The 17,521-nt window shown below is 43.1% G+C and overlaps 1 protein-coding gene across 4 annotated transcripts in view; it reads left to right on the top strand.

Moving 5' to 3' along the window:
* nek7 (NIMA-related kinase 7) overlaps positions 1–17,521 on the top strand; it is a 61,925-nt gene that overhangs the window by 11,581 nt on the left and 32,823 nt on the right. For 3 of the 4 annotated variants that reach the window (XM_026146423.1, XM_026146424.1, XM_026146425.1), the window contains exon 2: positions 9,932–10,019. In XM_026146423.1, coding sequence (XP_026002208.1) covers positions 9,932–10,019 — 88 coding nt within the window. Of the gene's footprint in view, positions 1–685; positions 967–9,931; positions 10,020–17,521 lie in introns of those variants that run through there. The other variant, XM_026146422.1, reaches the window with a different exon arrangement.

The following is a 17,521-nucleotide window of genomic DNA, read 5'->3' as shown; positions in this document are numbered from 1 at the left end:
TACTTGCATGTAATGGAGAAGTTGTGAGGAGAGAAATGAAACAGGGCTCGCAAAATCGCTAGCCGGACGTCCCGGGGCTAGCGATATCTCCGGTCGGGCGACCAAAATCTATCTCAGCCCAGCCCGTCGGGCTATATGGTGGCCCGAGGGGCAGGGATGAGATAGATTTAAACTATATTTAAAACCTATATTTAAAACCTAGGTCAGTGGTGAATGGCTGGTGAAGCAACAGAGCAGTATTTGACCTCTGATTGAGGAGCAGCGCTCTGGATCTGGTTAAAGATTGCAGAAGCCACCGCAGAAGCCACAGCGGGCTGAACCGCAGCCAGACCAAAGCTTGATTTTTGTGGAGCCGTGTTTCCTTGGGCCCACTGTTACTGCGTGCTCGGTGTAGGCTTCCAGCTTCATATTCATTCTTTTTTTTCTGCGTATGTTTGCACGAGATTACGTTTATGACATTAATGTGTTGAGTGAACCACAGTTTGTTTGTGTGTCTCTTTCTTTCCTCATCGAGCGCCAGGATTGAGTAAAGGTTGTTGTGGGTTCAGGGTCTTAGATGTTTCCATTACAAACTGTGGAGAACAGATGCTGGTGCAGAGCATGGAAGAAGGCCTGGGCCCAGAAAAGTCCCAAACATGAGCTCTTAGCAGTCAGCTATGTAATGAGACATGCCTGGGAACTGCTCCTCTCACATTACTAATGATTTGGACATCTTGTGCTTGTCATTTCCTCTTAGACAAACTTCTTTGCTTACACAGGGTAACTGCATCAAACTATGCAAGTGAAAGGGAAAAAGCCTGCGTTGAGGGAATAAGAGAGGCTGCTGGTTTTTGTATGATGGGCAAAGTGGACTCCAGATGTTTTCTGCTAAAGTTTAGTTCTTAGGAAAACGATGACAGCCCCCATCTCCAGCTCACAGAGAGTCGTGGCTTGTCATCTAAGAACCAGACAGTGGCAGACTAAAAGGTAAAAATCATTTTATTATTTGGTCACATGGCTGCTCAGACACGTTAAATATGATTTAGGGCCGCTGCTCACTGATGCTGAACCGAACTGCATCTTTGTAAAATGGATTAAGGGATAGGACTGTTTCAGCTGTTTTATTGTAATTGCTAGAAGCCGAAAGTGTAATGAACATAAAGCGTGATTAACCGTCCACGTCTACTCCCGCTGCCTGAAAGAAGCTTCTTATTACGTTGCTGTTTCTCGTGTTGTGCTTGATTAAGAGCTTCGGCCAAAGGAAACACAGCTTCCGCGAGGAACACTCGACTCTGTCAAAACTAGATACTGGTATTTTATTAAAACCAGTATATTTGCCAGTTCTATTGATTGTGATCATCTTCGACTCAAAAAACAAATGAGATGGGCCTAAGCAGGGTTTAAGCTGTTTAACAAAGGAGGAGAAAATGCCTTTATTTGATAAAGTTGTGCAGTTTCCATTGGCGTGAGTTTTATTTGTTAATGCAGGCTGCACTAAAAGGAACTGATAAACACATAATCCTGAGTAATTGGTCCCATCGATTCTTATTTAGCACATAGCAGTAGTTAGCACGGTATTCCCTTGTTTAATTTTTATTTTTTTAAATGTGAAAGTCCCTCGTTTGCCCCCGTTGTGTTTTCATTTCTTTATTTTTTAATGTTGGCCCCGTGGTCTCGCAGACAAACACAGCCACAGCCCCGTGGAACAGAATGTCGCATCCAATATCCTGGTGCCAGAGGTGATGCAGCTAATTTGGTGGTCAGTCAGTGACATGGCTAACAAACAAAGCCCTCGTTGGTCCTGGAGGGCAGGAAGCTCTGCTCGGCTGCGCAATGCTCTGTTCTTCATTGTGAAAGACCAGGAGTTGTTGCCACAAGGGACTAATGCAGCCTAAAGCCTTGGGATCTTCACCTTACTGCGGTCTGCAACTCTGGGTGTGGATATTTTGGTGCACATGAAGTGAGGGTGTGCTTTTAAAAACAGTAACGGCGACAAAGACAAATCTGTCCTCCATCCATTGTTTCATGGATTAAATGCTTTTTGCATTTCTAATAATATACATGTGAGATCTCTGAGATTATGGAGTCAGGCTTGATATGCAAATTTAAAAAGTTAATGGGTATTCAGATTAGTCAGTGTCGCTTATAAAAACAAATCTTGATGTTGTGTTACATAAGTTTTGATACGTGCACAGCCCCGCCCCCTGCGGTGACCCAAGTCACATGTTAACCTGCTGTGTAAATCACACGAATGGAAACTAAACTGTGAGACATTTTATTTAGACATTTATTTCTGACTCCTTTGAGGAAACACGGTCATTTTACTTTCCTCTGGTCACTCTGTGAGACTTTTGCATTTTAGTTCAGATCCAGAGTCACACAGTAACTCAGCAGTCGAGGCGACGTTAAAAAACACGGCGTAACTTCCTGGTGGTAAAGAGCCGCGTTCTAAAATATGCGTGCTCTCAAACGGATAACGATTTCTATTGGCTCCGATCCGGCTACGTGAGTGTTTTTAACTTTAAACGGTACTCAAAAAGTTATAATTCTCCAATTGTTTACCAGTTACACTTGGAAATATACCCATAATTAGACCGTTGTTGATGCAGTGATACGAGGGGAAACGCAGTCTGAAGATAGACAAACCAGTCTAAATGAAATCTCTTGATTTCCTTTCACACGTTATGCATTCAGTTTCTAAGTGATTTTAACTGAGGTGTGATGGTGGTGCAGCGTTTTGAAAGGCTGTGAATGTAGTGAGCGTGCGCCTAAACCCCCAGGGTCCCCTGTGCTGAACGCCTGGGGGGTTCTCTCCTTCACACAGCCTGCTCCCTGACACACTGAGCTGGTTCTGAGGGATCACACAGCTGTCTTAAATGCAGCTCTGTTTTTGCATACTTTGCCCACACGGTTTTGTCTTTCTTTACACAGTCAGCAATTTGTCAATATACCTTGTTTATTCTCAGTGATTGACAGTACGAATTGGTTTTACTTTAGCATGGGGGGGGGGCAGTTTCTTTTTCTGTTGGTAGCATGAATGTCTGTCATTCTCCTTTTATCATTGAAATTGGAGTTTATCTTTTACAAGCCTGAGTGGAATGTATTTGTTTTTCAAGTGATTATTAGCATCCTCCTCGGCTGCCGTCTCCGGCTGATGAAATGAGCACATCAAACGGTGCTCTGTGCTAACGAAGCCGTGCAGGCTGGATGGCTGGCTGCCTCCTGCCTCTTACTGTAAGGCACCTGCTGAAGTGACAGACTGGCAACAAAGGGTCCCTCGCCGTCAGTACCGCTGTAGAGTGGGTAGGACAATGGAGCAGAGAGGTGGCCTGGGCTTTTAGCCGCGTGCCAACTCGTGTCCAAAGCACACAGGAGCGACGGAGCACGAAGGGGAGGAGACATGGATAAAGAGGAGGAGAGTGGCTGACACCTGCTTGTGCTTGAGCTCTTTCCTCAATGGTGAACATCTTTAGACAGTGGTGGAAAATGAAAACGAGATGCGCGGGTATACAAACGCACAGGTGTGCGTGCGCGGGGAGACGCACAAACAAACAGGAAGACGGAGGAGAGTCCCGCGTCGTTAATGGGATTACTGGGTCATGGAGGTGGGATGAAAGTGTGTTATGTAGAGGCTGCAGTAGGTGGATTGTACGTGTAAAGCAGAGCGCTGGATCGTGGGGAAATAAATCAGATTAGGCCTCACATGAAGCGTGGCTAACCGTGCTGTGCTCTTTACTTCTGCAGTGAAATAATCATGAGGCTATAAAAATCTGAAGGTGAAAAATGTAAAGCGTGACTATAAATAGTCAGCAAGCCACATTATGGATCGCCGGCCTTTGTAGCGTCTCGGTGGACCAACGCGCAGTTCTTTGTCTTAATTTCCTTTTTTAAATATTATTTTTCTGTCCTCGCTCCACCAGTAAGAGGGTGGAGGTTTGTAACAGCATCACAAGCATTACAAGCACACATTTCTATGTATAAAAAATGAGGATTATTATTATTATTATGGTTGTTATTTATTTATTTTTTCCATCGATGGCTCGTAGATGTGAAACGGAGCTTAAACCTCTGCTTGTTCTTGAACAGCGAGTCCTGTCTGGTGTCGGTGTTGTTGTTTGGGTCTGTTGCCTGACTGACTTCATGCTTTTGTCACCAGATATGAGGAAATGGAAATTTCTAGATAGAGGGAGCATGTAATCTGTTTGGCTGCCTTTTTTCCACAGTTTTCCTTTTATCACACTGTTGATTTTTTCAGGACAATCTAATGTCCTAACTTCCTTTTTTTATTCCATCGAGTCTTAGACTGTCTTGCTCGAAGACCTCAAAGCCCGGCTCACACGCTGAGGTATAATTGGTCTTCTACCCCTCTCTGTCTGTCTCTCAGCTCACGGTCCAATGAACACGAGTGCCTGCACATTTGTGCTAATGATTTTGAATAGTGATTAAAATGAATTGGAAAGTGTGCTGCTTCTGTAGTATCTGGACCCCTCCATCATTAGTGGCTCTCTTCCTCTTCTCCTCTTTCTGTGTCATCACTGTTAGTGTAGCAGGGGTTGTGAGAAGAGGCCCGGGGTGGGCTTTCATGAGCGCAGACTCAAAGGTTTCTCCATTTCTTGTAATCATGGACACCACTCTTCCAGCACTTTCGCTGTCGTCTTCTGGCTCCTCAAAGATGCCTTTGATTCTCTCACATCGTGCACTCGGGCCGGATAGTGTCACGTTATATTTTTCCTCTTTACCCCCCCCAATCGCTTTCCTCTTCTCCTTAAACCCGAGGTCATCGGTTTGCGTTCGTATTTATTGTCCTGGGATGGAGAGCTGATTGTGCACTCTGCTCTTTGAGACTGCTAAATTTCAGGACCCTTCCCCTTCACTTTTTCCTTCATCCCTCCTCCATCCCAGTTTGCCTTGATCCACCTTTTTATAATCATCTCCCTCCCTTTAGCTCTCTTTGTTTTCGCTGTTCTCCTGTTTTAAATGATTTATGCAGAAAGGAGGAAATGAGGATTAAAGAGGAGCTGAAGCCAGTGCCAGTGTCTGTGGCACACACCGACTCTTTCAGGACCACGAGCACATCAGGGCTAACAAGCTGCTTTTTTCTGTCTGCTGGCAGTTTTCATAGTTTTGCATCTGTCCCTCTCTTTCCTGCACAATCCCGGCTTTATCCCTACTCAGTTTTCCAACTTACACTCAGCTTCTTCCCATTTGAATGAAGATGTGCTTTTTCTTATCAAGGTTGGGAAAGTTGTTGTCAACTACTGTATGTTACAGAAGTTTTCTCTCAGCCTTTTGGTAAAAGGTTTACATGGTTCACTGTTCAAACAGGAACTTCTTTTTGCACAGTTTTGCACAATTCTTCGAGACGATCAAACTAGGGCTGAGCGATATGGCCTAAAACCCATATTGTGGTATAATTTGAAGCATGTGCAGTAACGATATGCATCGCAATATATTCTTTTCTTCTGTATATACATGCAAAATGACTGAGCAGTATAGCATGCCATTTTAAGAACATTTACTGTGCAAAACTTTTCTTAAAAATTTGTAAAATTACAAAACTTTTCAAATAATTTTTAAGCTTTAACAGATCTTTTTTCCAAACAATGTAACACAAAATTCTTAAATACCAAATAAAAATGAAGATAAATGTGCAAACATGTGGCGGTCCAAGGCCTGCCCTGACTAGTATGACGTGTCTGCTTCAGAGCAGCTATTCCTTTTGTTTGTCATGGAAACTGCATTGTCTGCATATCTGCTGAGAGTGGACACAAAGTGCTCTGCATGCACATGACTTACAACAACACAATCACTCTTTAAGTATAAGCAGTAATCTAATGTTAACAGCAGGTATTGTAGCCTCATTCCATCATCAGTGAACTGTGTTCGTAGACAGGTTAAAAGTAGGCTGGGGCAGATCTCTGCCCCCTCTGAGCTTCCATACTGACCATTCTTCAAGCTCCAAAATTCAGCCATGTTCGTTTACACAAAGAGTCCAAAGCTTTAAAAAACTGAGTGGATTCATTGTTTTTCTCCTGAAATGAACGCCCTTCTTCTTGGAGCTGTGTTGATGCCACCAGGTCAATCCATGACTGATAGTGTTCCCGTTTGTCTGCTTGTTTATTTGCTTCTTCTTTCTTTGTCCTGTACAGGTGTGTGTTACTGCACTGCCAACGTGTTTGGGATCATTGTCATGCTGAAGCCTTCCCAATTAAACACCTGCCAGATGGCATTGCATGGTGGATCAAAATTTCCACCATATAATCCCATCTGGTACTTTCTGCGTTGATAATTCCATAAATTTTTGACAAGATCCCAACACCACTGGCTGAAATCCTGATTTTCAGTCCAGTTCTTCTGTAATTTAGCAAAGCTTTGCCCTTTTTTCTTGTTTCCTTTCCTTAAGAATGGCTTCATGACAGCCGCCTTTCCACTGAAACCTCGCTAATGAGTGAAAATTTGTTAAAAACCAGCCAGAGGACGGAGGAAAACTTTGAAAGATATTTAGAAATCTATTGCTCAAGACAAGCGTAGGAATGAAAGAAGCTAAATATAAGGAAACGAGGCGTGGCTCAAGACTATTTCACAGCAGTGTAAAAGCAGGAAACAGGGCTAAAAATGCAAAAAACAAAAACAAGATTTGAGATGGGAATAAAAAAAAAAAAAGGCAAATTAACAAATCTGTTGTGTGCTGGAAGTGTGAGAACAAATAAAACTGTTCAGTCCGCCTCGCTCGGTTTTTCTCCTCTTTCATATAATTACCTCGGTGTGATGGGCCCACTGTGAGAATGCTGGGCTGGAGTCTCACATTAGATGGAACGCAGTCAGAAAACAGTGTTTGTTTTCATTGAGTGGTTGGTGGTCTGCACGGAGACGGTGTTTTCAGCTTCCTCTGAAAACACCGTCGGTCTTTCGGATGGACTCACGGCGTCTCGGAAACAACATGTTCATTTACATTTCATAGACGATCTATAGTGGTGAAAATGTTTGTGCAGAAATAATTGTAATAAAGTCAGCCTGACAGAATATCAGTGTAAAAGGAAGATCTGTGAAAAATAAGGAAACGATAATAAAAGTAAAATTCTCATTCCAGGCAAACGCCAGTCGTATGTGTGTCTACATATTTAGCATAAAATGGCTCTGCTTGTCTGTCCTGTTGTGTATTTGCAGCTGTCTCTCACCAAAGGTCCAAATGTGACTCTGACATCTATGAATAGGTAGAGGATTTAGCTTTTAGCTGTTACCAGAAAGGCAGCCACCATTTCTCACCCGCATGACAGAAATGCAAGCAAGAGTGGCACATTGAGCTTCCATGTGTTTTGAAAGTCAGGAATTCCTGTCTGTGGCGAGCAACCTTTCGGGGATATCGAGACAGCGAGAGGAACAGTTAAGAGGAATGTGCGATGAAAGGTCAGCGTGATGAAGCCGGTTGTGTTTTTGCGCAGTCACTGCGACGGTTTGCGTATTTTCCCCTGTTTACGCCTCCTGATCGAGTTAGATTTGTTAATTGTGTTGTTTCCTTGTGTGTGTTAATCTAACGTGGCAGTCTTAATTGATCTTGTTAACGTGGGATGTAGGAGGCGAAAGAACGTCCTCTGATGCCCTGCGGTTATTTTGACACTCAGCCGGTTAGAAACACAAGATGGTTAGGGAGCGAAGGAAGGGTGCCAGCCTCAATCTAACACAGCGCGGGGCTGAAGTGCAAAGAATCACGGCAACAGCCGCGAAGGCCAGCTGGGCGGGTGACTCGAAAGTCCACTGTGACCGCGAAATCCAAATGTCACGACACGCAGCTTGTTCAAACTAAGAGGCCGACTTCACCTGGTATTAAAATATCCTGTAATAGATAAAAGCTCTTGAGTGATGATGTACTGATACTGATTTTAAAGTGTGGGTGATAGATGCACAGATCAACAGCCTTTCAGGAACTCTTCACACTACGAACATTTTGCTTGTGCAAAATTACTATGGCACAACCGTTGGATATTGATATTGGTATTTGTTCTGGGTCAATATTCTGATACCAATCAAAAAGAACAACATATGATGTAGGGCTGATGTACCGGTGCGGCCTGAGGCTCTGTCCAGATGTTCATGGGTATCTGAGTAAATGTAGCCTTTTCTCTGCTTTGTTAACGCTCTGTTAGGACCTCCAGGGTGATTTTCACCTCCTTTTGACTTTTCAAACGACCTTGAGTGCGTCTGTCTGTTTAACTTATTTAACTGCACGTTTGTGGCTTGAAATGTTGATGGTCAAACAGTCAAACAACCTTTCCAGGTGTTTATAAAAACCACCACAGCTGGTTGTTTTCAAAAATACTTTTTCTCCAGCAGGTTTATTAATGAGTCAGGATCATTTAGCGTTTAACGCTGTTCTGCATTTAAAAATGTCAACCTTATTAATAAATGATCCATTACATAAGTGAAGAGAGTCGTATTGCCAGCATAGCCGATGTAAATCCATTGGAAACGGGGTTGAGTAAATAATTTTGCGATCTTCCAAACTTACACGAACATCAAGAAAAAGCTAATCTGTGATTTTAGCACAGCAATAATTGCAAATGATGTGTTTGCTCAAAGTGCATAGACACACATCATAAAAATATTAAACTGCCCAAAGAATCTGTGTGTCAACCTATTAATCAGTTATATGGTTAGATAGCTATATAATTGCTCGATTGATCAGATGATTGATTGATATACACACAGAGACTGCTTTTCAGTGTTATTCTCATCTACATTACACCGGCACATTTTAATTGGCCCAGGGAGGCTCAATGCAACAGAGACAAGAGACTGTGACCAATACACGAGTGACACACCAACAGATCTGCAAACCGGCTTTGGAGGAAAAACATGCAAATGGCCCACTGTGAAGTGTGCTTTCTTTCCCTCCTGTGTGGAACTTTTCTTTTTACGTGTGTGTGTGTGTGTGTGTGTGTGTGTGTGTGTGTGTGTGTGTGTGTGTGTGTGTGTGTGTGTGTGTGTGTGTGTGTGTGTGTGTGTGTGTGTGTCCGCTTGAGTGCTATTCCTGTGAATAAGTCCCTAAGAAGACAAAACCATGGTTGAGTTGTAATTCCTGGTATTTCTTTTATCCTCTGTTCCTAATCATTAGTCATTTGCTTCCTATCACCAAGCAGTCTGCATGTGTGCACGTGTGTGTACACGTGTGTGTGCACGTGTGTGTGCACGCTTGTCCTTGGCTACGTTTTTGTGATGCTGAAAACATACAAATATCTCACCTCATGTGTTGCCTCGTGGATGGCACACGGTTTGTGTTAAACAGGCGGGTATCTCGTGTAAATCACAAGTAATTCTGTGTTAATTTAGAAACGGTGAGTGTAGACTGGAATCATAAGCTAATTTCAAGTGTGAATATAATTGTGCATCGTAATTTTTAAAGCTGTAAATTATTCATTCAGGTGATTTTTTTTCTATTATTGCATTGTCTGTGACGATGAGGCAAGCAACTTGTTGTGCTGCTCAGGCAAGTAGCTTCCTTCTAAGCCACATGCCAGGACGTGCAATTAAAGAAAAACATGGCATATATACATACTGCACCTCCTCACCCTGAGGTGACTTATATTTTCTCGGAAAAGAAAAAATAAAGTGGAATTGCTTAAACCAGTAACTGGTGTAACCTGCAATTCCCAGGAAAGGTTCCTTGGGAGAATGCCAAGCAGCTTTATCTCTGCCGAAGCTCGGCCACGGCGCAACTCGAGAGGGACCCAGACAAAGAGTATCATATCCAAAGACGTGACCTAGGTTTCAGCTGCTGAAACTCAACACCGGGGCAACCGTCACTCCTTAGTTTGATGCTGCAGAACGAACATTGCTCCACATTTGAATACAATTTAATCATACTGTTGAAGGGAAATGATCGACTTTTGTTTCACCTGATGATCAGCGTTGCATCGTCTAACCGTGAGTCCTGTTTTGTTTGTGTGATTCGCAGAGGTGTACGGGATCAAGCTCCTAACACCATGGATATGGACACGCAGCCACAAGGACAGCAAGCAGCTGTGCCAGTGTTTCAACCCCAGGTAACCCCACACAGATGCACACTGCAACACCAGTCAGAAGGACTTGGGATCTGAAGTAGGATGCAGACTAAGATAAAAATGGAATTACTCAGCCTCGGCATCCTGTGGTCAGCACCTGTCTTAGCCTTTATTTAACAGATGTGTTCAATGCCATTTAGTTTGATTATAGATTGAAGAATGATGGGAAATTCCTTCATCTGTTGTATTCCTCCTAATTCCTGTTTTAAACTGTAAATATTTCCTGCTCATCTCTTCTCTCTGCATCAATCAAGATGTATCTTTCAGCCTGATCTTCATTCAGACCTCTGTAGCCTGTGTAAGACAGACAGTGGATGAATGTTGAGTTGTTACTATTGATCAGAGATCTGGAGGCTGGCGGAGCCCGGCCTCCTCGCAAGCCTCTTTCGGTTCGATACAACTCAAGTTTGCTCTGTGCAGATCAGGCCGCTGTTGGATTTTAATATCGTCTTCCAACTTCAGGCGCATTGATTTCTTTACAGAAGGATGTTTTTGCCTCCATAAGTATTGAATAGACTTTAAACAAAGAAGATCATCCATATGCCCCTGAGTAAACGTGGAATCTTTTTGAGAAAGAAGCACTAAAAATAGGCTCCGTACTCGTTGTTGTTTTTGTTTCATTATTTTATCTGTTTATTTTTTCAATGCGTATGCAAGGGCACGGCAACATTAACACTGGAACTGCCAAGGGGCTTGATTATTCTGAGATTTGTAATTGCAAAATTAAGGATAATTGGGTTGCACACAGAAGAAAGTCAGATAAAAGCGCTAATAATTAATTTGACTTAGGCAACTGTCCCCCCACGCACACATACAGTAGATCTCCAGCTGATCTCCCAGCAGTTCGTTACGTGTTGTTGTTCAGTCTTAATGATCTCTTTCTCTCTCGCTCTGTGTTGTTCCATCTATTTCCAGCAGTTTACATCAGTGTTAATTCTAGGCTCACCTCTTTCGCTTAGGTACTCGGGAGCACGGTGAACTTTCCATATTGCATCATTTTTTCAGTCTCACAGAACATGTTTGAACCGATTCCACATTCAGCGGAAGATGGAGTCAGATTATGCAGATGACTGTCTAACCAGCATCCAGATGGGTGTCTTTCAACAAGTCCTGTATCCGTTTCACAGTTTTCCTAAGGTTCAGTCTACTCGGCAGCAAAGGGAGAAAAAAAACCCTACCAGCCTCTTCCTGGAGAAATCTGAATTGTATATGTGATGAAGGATATTCTGTATCACTTGCAATATAATTTCTCTTGGTCCCGGAGGTATGATGCATATGCATTAGTTAAACGAGATGAGCTGGTAAGATGTGCATTTTTAATGGTGCATTTGCTCTTGAGTGAGTGGGAGGGTTAGTGGGGACCCCCCCACCCTCCACCACCATCCCCCCCGGAGTTTGATCGTCACTGCAGAGTTTGACAGACACAGATCTGTCTGTAAGCGCTGAGACAAGGTGGTGTGGAAGGAGAAGAAGAAGCACCTTTGGGGTGAATCCTGCCGGTTTGACTGCCTGCCTGGCTCGCTGGCTGACTGGCTGAGGATGAATATTGCATGGTGCTTTCTCAAGGGGGCTGGTGACTGGTGAGAGTGGGAGTCGCTCCCCCCCCCTCACCGCAGGGCTGCTAGTTGCCGTGTCTGTCTCTTCTTGTGTTCCTGGCTGTCTTATCGTATATCCGTCTCTGTCTGTTTTGGACTACAGCCGAGCTAATTCCACATATTTTGTAAACACTGTTTTCGTGTGAAAATGACGTTGTCCTCAGCACAGTCTGATAGTATTTTGGTCGAGATCTCTCGAGACCGTATTTCTTCCTGTTTATCCTGTTTTGAGATTAAACTGACATTACTGATGACAAAGCTCTGCATCACAGCCAACATCTGGACAGTGGTGAGAAAGAAAGTGTATTCATGGAGTCTTGGATTAAACATCTGGAGGGCTTAGCTGATAACTTAGTTATTTTAATATATGCACTTTTCATTTTTATATTATGTTAACAAGATGAAGAGTTTTGGTTTTATAATTGTGAACTGGTCTTCTTCTACTTTTTCACTGGTGTCCGCGTCGCAGGTCATTTTCTCTTTCTTCCTTTTTTGCCTTTGATTTTTCTGGTGTTACTGTTAAGTCTCCACATCCACAACAAAGAGACGTGCACCCACTGATTATTAACTCTGGAGTCTATTTTTGAAAACCTCTGCTGTCTAAAAAGCTGTTCACTGCAGGATAGCATGCCAGAGCAGAGTGACGAGCTTTCAACTTTAGCCTTCCTCGTACGTCTGTGCCCCGAGTTTCTCTTTCCCGGCGTCTGCGTGCCTCTCAGTCTCTCTCCATGTGAGACATCACCTCTCTGCTGCCGCTGGCCTTTCTGTGGCAGCCGTCGGCACTGCTGGGCTGTCACGTCGGCCCTCTCTTCTCTGCTGCTTGTCCCCCACTGCCCCCCACCCTATCTTTATCCCGTCTTCCCGTTCCCTCTTCCACTCTCCATGTGTCTTGTCAGTTGTGTTTGGCAACGGTGTCATTATCGGGCAGCCCATATCACACCTCCTCCAATGAGCTGTCTGTCTGCTCCCCGTCTGTCTCTCGCTCTACTTTCCTCTCTCCTTTGCAGTCCCCCTGCTAGCTCGTGGTGGCTGTGTGTCACCTTTATACCCGAGACATTCTGTCCCTCACCGGCGTTACCCATAATGCCTTGCACAGCTGCCACTTTATCTTCATGTCCTGCAGCTTGTCCTCAAGCTGGAATAATGTGAATGATGTGAGCGTGCTGTGAGAGTTGACCAGTATGTTTTATTTTATTTTATTTTTTAGACAACAACACTGATGTTGCTGATTATCAGTAATTGGGGACACTAAAAGTCAATATTTGGAAACATTTACAGTTAAAAATCTTTGGGCCAAAATTTAGAAGAGCTCAAAACTTAGTTTCAGTTATTTAAATAACAACAATAGCGCGACATTCAAAGTCAGGCTGCTTTTTTATTGATACCTGCTGTAGTAATATTATGAACTAATTGCAAAAATAGCCTATTTATGATTACACTGCTGTCTGTGGTTACATTGTAGTCACTGTGGACCCAGATGATGATGATGATGATGATGATGTGCAGTAGCACTAAGTAAAAATGTAAAAACATTTACCAGTCCTTTAAGTTTGTACTTGGATCTGAAGTTGTTCTATTTTGACGAGTTAATTTTCTTCTTTGTAAAGCACCTCACCCGTCTCTCCTGTGCACACCTTCCCCTTCGCTCGTCATCGACTGAAGCACCGGGTGGGAGACGTGATAAAAGAGCCTTTTCCCAAATGTGGTGACATTATGCTCTGTTTTTATTTTTAACATCCACCCTAAAGTGAGAAATATCCTCTTTCTGTTTCCTCTCATCTGATGATGACTGTGAGCGATCGGTGTAGCCGCGTGACGCACAAATGTAGTCCAGCCGGCGAGCCTCTGTGCGCGCCCGTGTGTGTCCACGTGTGTCGCTGTTACAGGTGTTTGTTGCATGTGGAGGTACAACATCAAGCTATGGCTTTGCACATTTAATTAATAATGAATCTCGGCATAATGACACATTTTTTCAGTGCATCACTGGGGAAATGGGATCAAAATTGCCGTGATCGCCCAGCTGTTGCCATCCCTGACATCGTCGTCCGTCACCACAACCCCGACACAGACTACCCAAAACAAACTGTGTGACTCATATGAGCCCATTTTGCACCAATAAAAATAAAATGGTAACAGACTTAGAAGTTTTATTAATTTAAAAGATGTTGGGGACAAAAAGATAACATTGTATCTATTTGTTAATATTAAACATATTGCAAAGTGTTTAAAATTGCAGTAATGGGTGCTGCTTTACCTCAGTGGTTGAGGAGGCGACCACAAGCCGTAGAGCCAAATGCATCGTCTTCCACGACTCCCAGCTATTCGGTCTCCTCTTCAACATAACTGTCGAAAAAAGGATTCCCACCTTTACTTTCACTGCAGACTCGTGACCTGCAACTAGGGCTGCTCGATTATGGCAAAAATGATAATCACGATTATTTTCACTGAAATTGAGATCTCGATTATTTGACGATATTTATTTAACCCTTTAAGACCTACTATAGAACCAAGTCCGCCAGAGCTTATATTCTTTTTTTACATGTTGTAGTGCCATTTGTGGGAGCATTTCAAGTTGCTATACAACTGTTATAGCCCATATTTTAATAATATGTCTGCATTATGTCCATAGTAACTACATAAATTGCAAAAAAGTGCAATAAACTACAAAAAAATTGAAAATCGCTTTTGTTTTGTTTACATATATTTCTACTTGGAGAAATTTAAGAGGCTTATCCCTCAAAACTTTAAATACAAAAAAGTTGCAAAAAATAGTTTACAACAACAGGAAATTTATTTTGAGTGTCTTCATAGTTTTATTTTGGAGATACACCAATTTTTATATACTGCAGGAAAAACAAAAAAAACAATCCTATGATGCAAATTTGCAAAGAAAACAGCAGGTGCATCAAAATAAACTATTTCCAGCAGTGCAATTCGAGTTCTAAGCATCCCAGCAACTATTCAGAAAAGTCAAACATGACCAGTATAGGCTTTTAAGGCCTACAAGTAAAAAACTACATTTCCGCGAAAATGACGTCACTTCCGGTTTCGGGGAGGAAATGGCCGACATGTGATAGTTCGTGCTGACGTCTGATTCACTGTGGGAAGTGTTACGAACAGCTGATCGGATCGGCAAAGCGTGTTTCTGGAATATTATGTTTTTGTTCCTGCAAGCGCTTTCTATGCAGTTTTTGCAAAGCTATATGTGGAAGGAAACCGTGACCGAGGACAAGCTGATGGCATCAGATGTAAGTACAACTCCTCCGGTTTCATATGCAAAAAAAATTATTGCGCTAGCTTACACGGTCCAGGTTCTACAGGGATTTAAAAATAGTTATGCAAAACGGAGCGTGCTGCTCTGACCGGCTTTAAAGGGTTAACAATGACTTTAAAAAAATAATATAAAATAGTGTGCAACACCACTGAAGTTTTTTTTTACCTCTCTTTTCAACCAACGGCAGTCACTCTCCTCTCCAAATAACTTCTGCTTAGCTTTCCGAGCTTCCCTCGGGTCCTCTTAATCAGCGGTCTCCAACCTTTTTTGCGCCACGGACGGTTTATGCCCGACAATATTTTCACGGACCGGCCTTTAAGGTGTCGCGGATAAATGAGGGAGGGGCTAATAATCGGCTCAGTCATTTTTAATGATCGTTGAAAGCCCAGATCGTAATCGTGATTAAAATTCGATTAATTGAGCAGCCCTACCTGCAACCTTTCACGGAGTGTGTGGGTCAGACATTGATCGAGAGCGGTGACTGCAGATGGAAAGAGGCAGTTGCATCACAGCCATTTTTAATTTATTTCATCAGAAGTTTTATAAATAAGAGCAGAAGCTACTGAATCACAACTTCAACAGATAGCCAGGCTGTCAGTGTGACTGCTACACTTCATGATACAAAACATATATAGGAGAGAAACCTGTAAGTATATATTTTGAATGAGATGGTAACAGTATGTGTTGGATTATTGATACGTGAACTATTATTGATATAGTTCTGGGTATGGGTAAGACGACACGGCCTCCACATGCAAAAACATTTTGGGATAATGATATTTCAGTGTTTTATTTCTTTTTTTGCTCTTCATGTGGGTCCATGCTGGAAAAGCACAATTTGGATTGTGATTGCGATACAAACATTTAAATTCAGGATGTACCATGTGTGTAAAAACAACAGCAGGATAAAGTGGTTGCATTACCATCAACGCATTTTCAGGTCGACTGTCAGAGGTGGGTCATATGGGTTCAACATTAAATTGTAATAATCGTATTTTTGACCACATGGAAGGAAAATGCTGAAAATTTTATTAATGCTTGCAGCTTGCAAGCAGCATTTATAAGTGCATGTAAATCCATGACACACTTCCTAATTCAAAGAGTGCCTGCATGGAAATTACAGTACAGTAGTCCTAAGACAGCATTATATCCAGCGGCACACAATAAGTCAAGTGTAAACAGAAAAGTAGTTTTACCTGGAAATTTGACATAGAAATGTAACTTTTCAACACTTTATCATTTTAGTTTACTCGATGGTGTGTTAGCCCAAAGCGGCTAAACAAGTTTGTCGTTTCCATGTTGAGCAAGAACAATTTTCTTGCATATTTTGCAAAGTGCTCTGCTTTTCAGGAGGCAGTTGAAGGAGCTTTCTTTCTAAGCACTAAATTGTCACCGGAGGCTTTTGCTCTCAGACATGCCTGGGCCTGAGCCGTTGCTGCCACGTTGTGTAGTGAGGTTTTTATTTGTACAACTTTACAGTATTATTGCAGCTCCGGTCACATACCAATGTTTCATTGACATAATATTGGTCAGTTTTTTAGATTGAGTGTTAACAGTAAGAGAGGGATGGAGATAAATTCATTTCCCACTTCCAGTGTAAACCCGCCTCGACGTTTCAGGTAAACGGGTGAAATTTCATAAACACGTAACCTGATCGTCATTGCTTTTTAAAATGATTTCCTTTCAACGTGAACTAATATGTGTAAAAAGAATAATGGGGACAGTTTTTTTTTAAATGTGGTACTTATATTAACTTAGCAGTTGCACCATTTGCATTAGAAAAACAAAAATGGACAGTGCTCGGGCGCGGTCGGGGCGCGGTTCAGTCGACCGGTCTCGGCATTCTCTGGCAGATGTTGCACACAAACGCATAAATATAAATGCGAGCCCTGATTAACAACCACGTTTGTGTTTGAGGTCATGATATTTGTCCGTCACATGAACAGTCATATTTAGATCCGTCCAAAATCCTCCTCTCCCGTTTTTGGCCAGACCGTGACCTCTGCGTCACTCAGGGACGTTCCTCTGTGACTTCCTTTGTAGGTGTGTGTGGCCTTGTCTTTCAGCTGGGAGCTCCTGATTGTGTGACACCCATGTGCGGCAGATGAGACGGCCTGTCAGTCAGCTGTGGCCCGGCTGCCCTTTGAAGGCCAGGCCAGGGGGCGAAGAGGTGCCGCAAATGGCCTGTGAAGTTTACATACACTGCCCACTGCTAAACAGATTAGCTCTAATGAAGTGTCTAATGTTGGGGGCACTGGCTGACATAATCCTGCCTGGCAGCCCGGCCCCTTGGCTGCCAGAAAAGCCGCCCTCCCTCCAGCCCTCTCTTCCGCCCTCGCATGGCCTCTGCTGCCACCCAGGGCGACTCCACACGGGGAGGTGCCCACTGTTAATCACGCTGGACAGTGTGCGATCTGACATGCAAATGTAGGTCATTGCATATGTAAATGTGTGATTACGAGGCTGGCATGCCAGGACACATTAGCAAGACTGTGCTCTCAGCAGGCGGTTGTCACAGCGCTTTAGAGGCTCATGCTAACATTTGTCAAGCTACCACGCAGCGAATGAAAGCAATGCCCTCTTGTCCTCCCAGCTCCATCCTTTGCTCTCTCTCC

This window comes from Astatotilapia calliptera, chromosome 17 (genome assembly GCF_900246225.1).
Source record: "Astatotilapia calliptera chromosome 17, fAstCal1.2, whole genome shotgun sequence".
Lineage (NCBI taxonomy): Eukaryota > Metazoa > Chordata > Actinopteri > Cichliformes > Cichlidae > Astatotilapia > Astatotilapia calliptera.
Note: the sequence above shows the minus strand (reverse complement) of the source record. Positions and strands in the feature narration are given on the sequence as shown.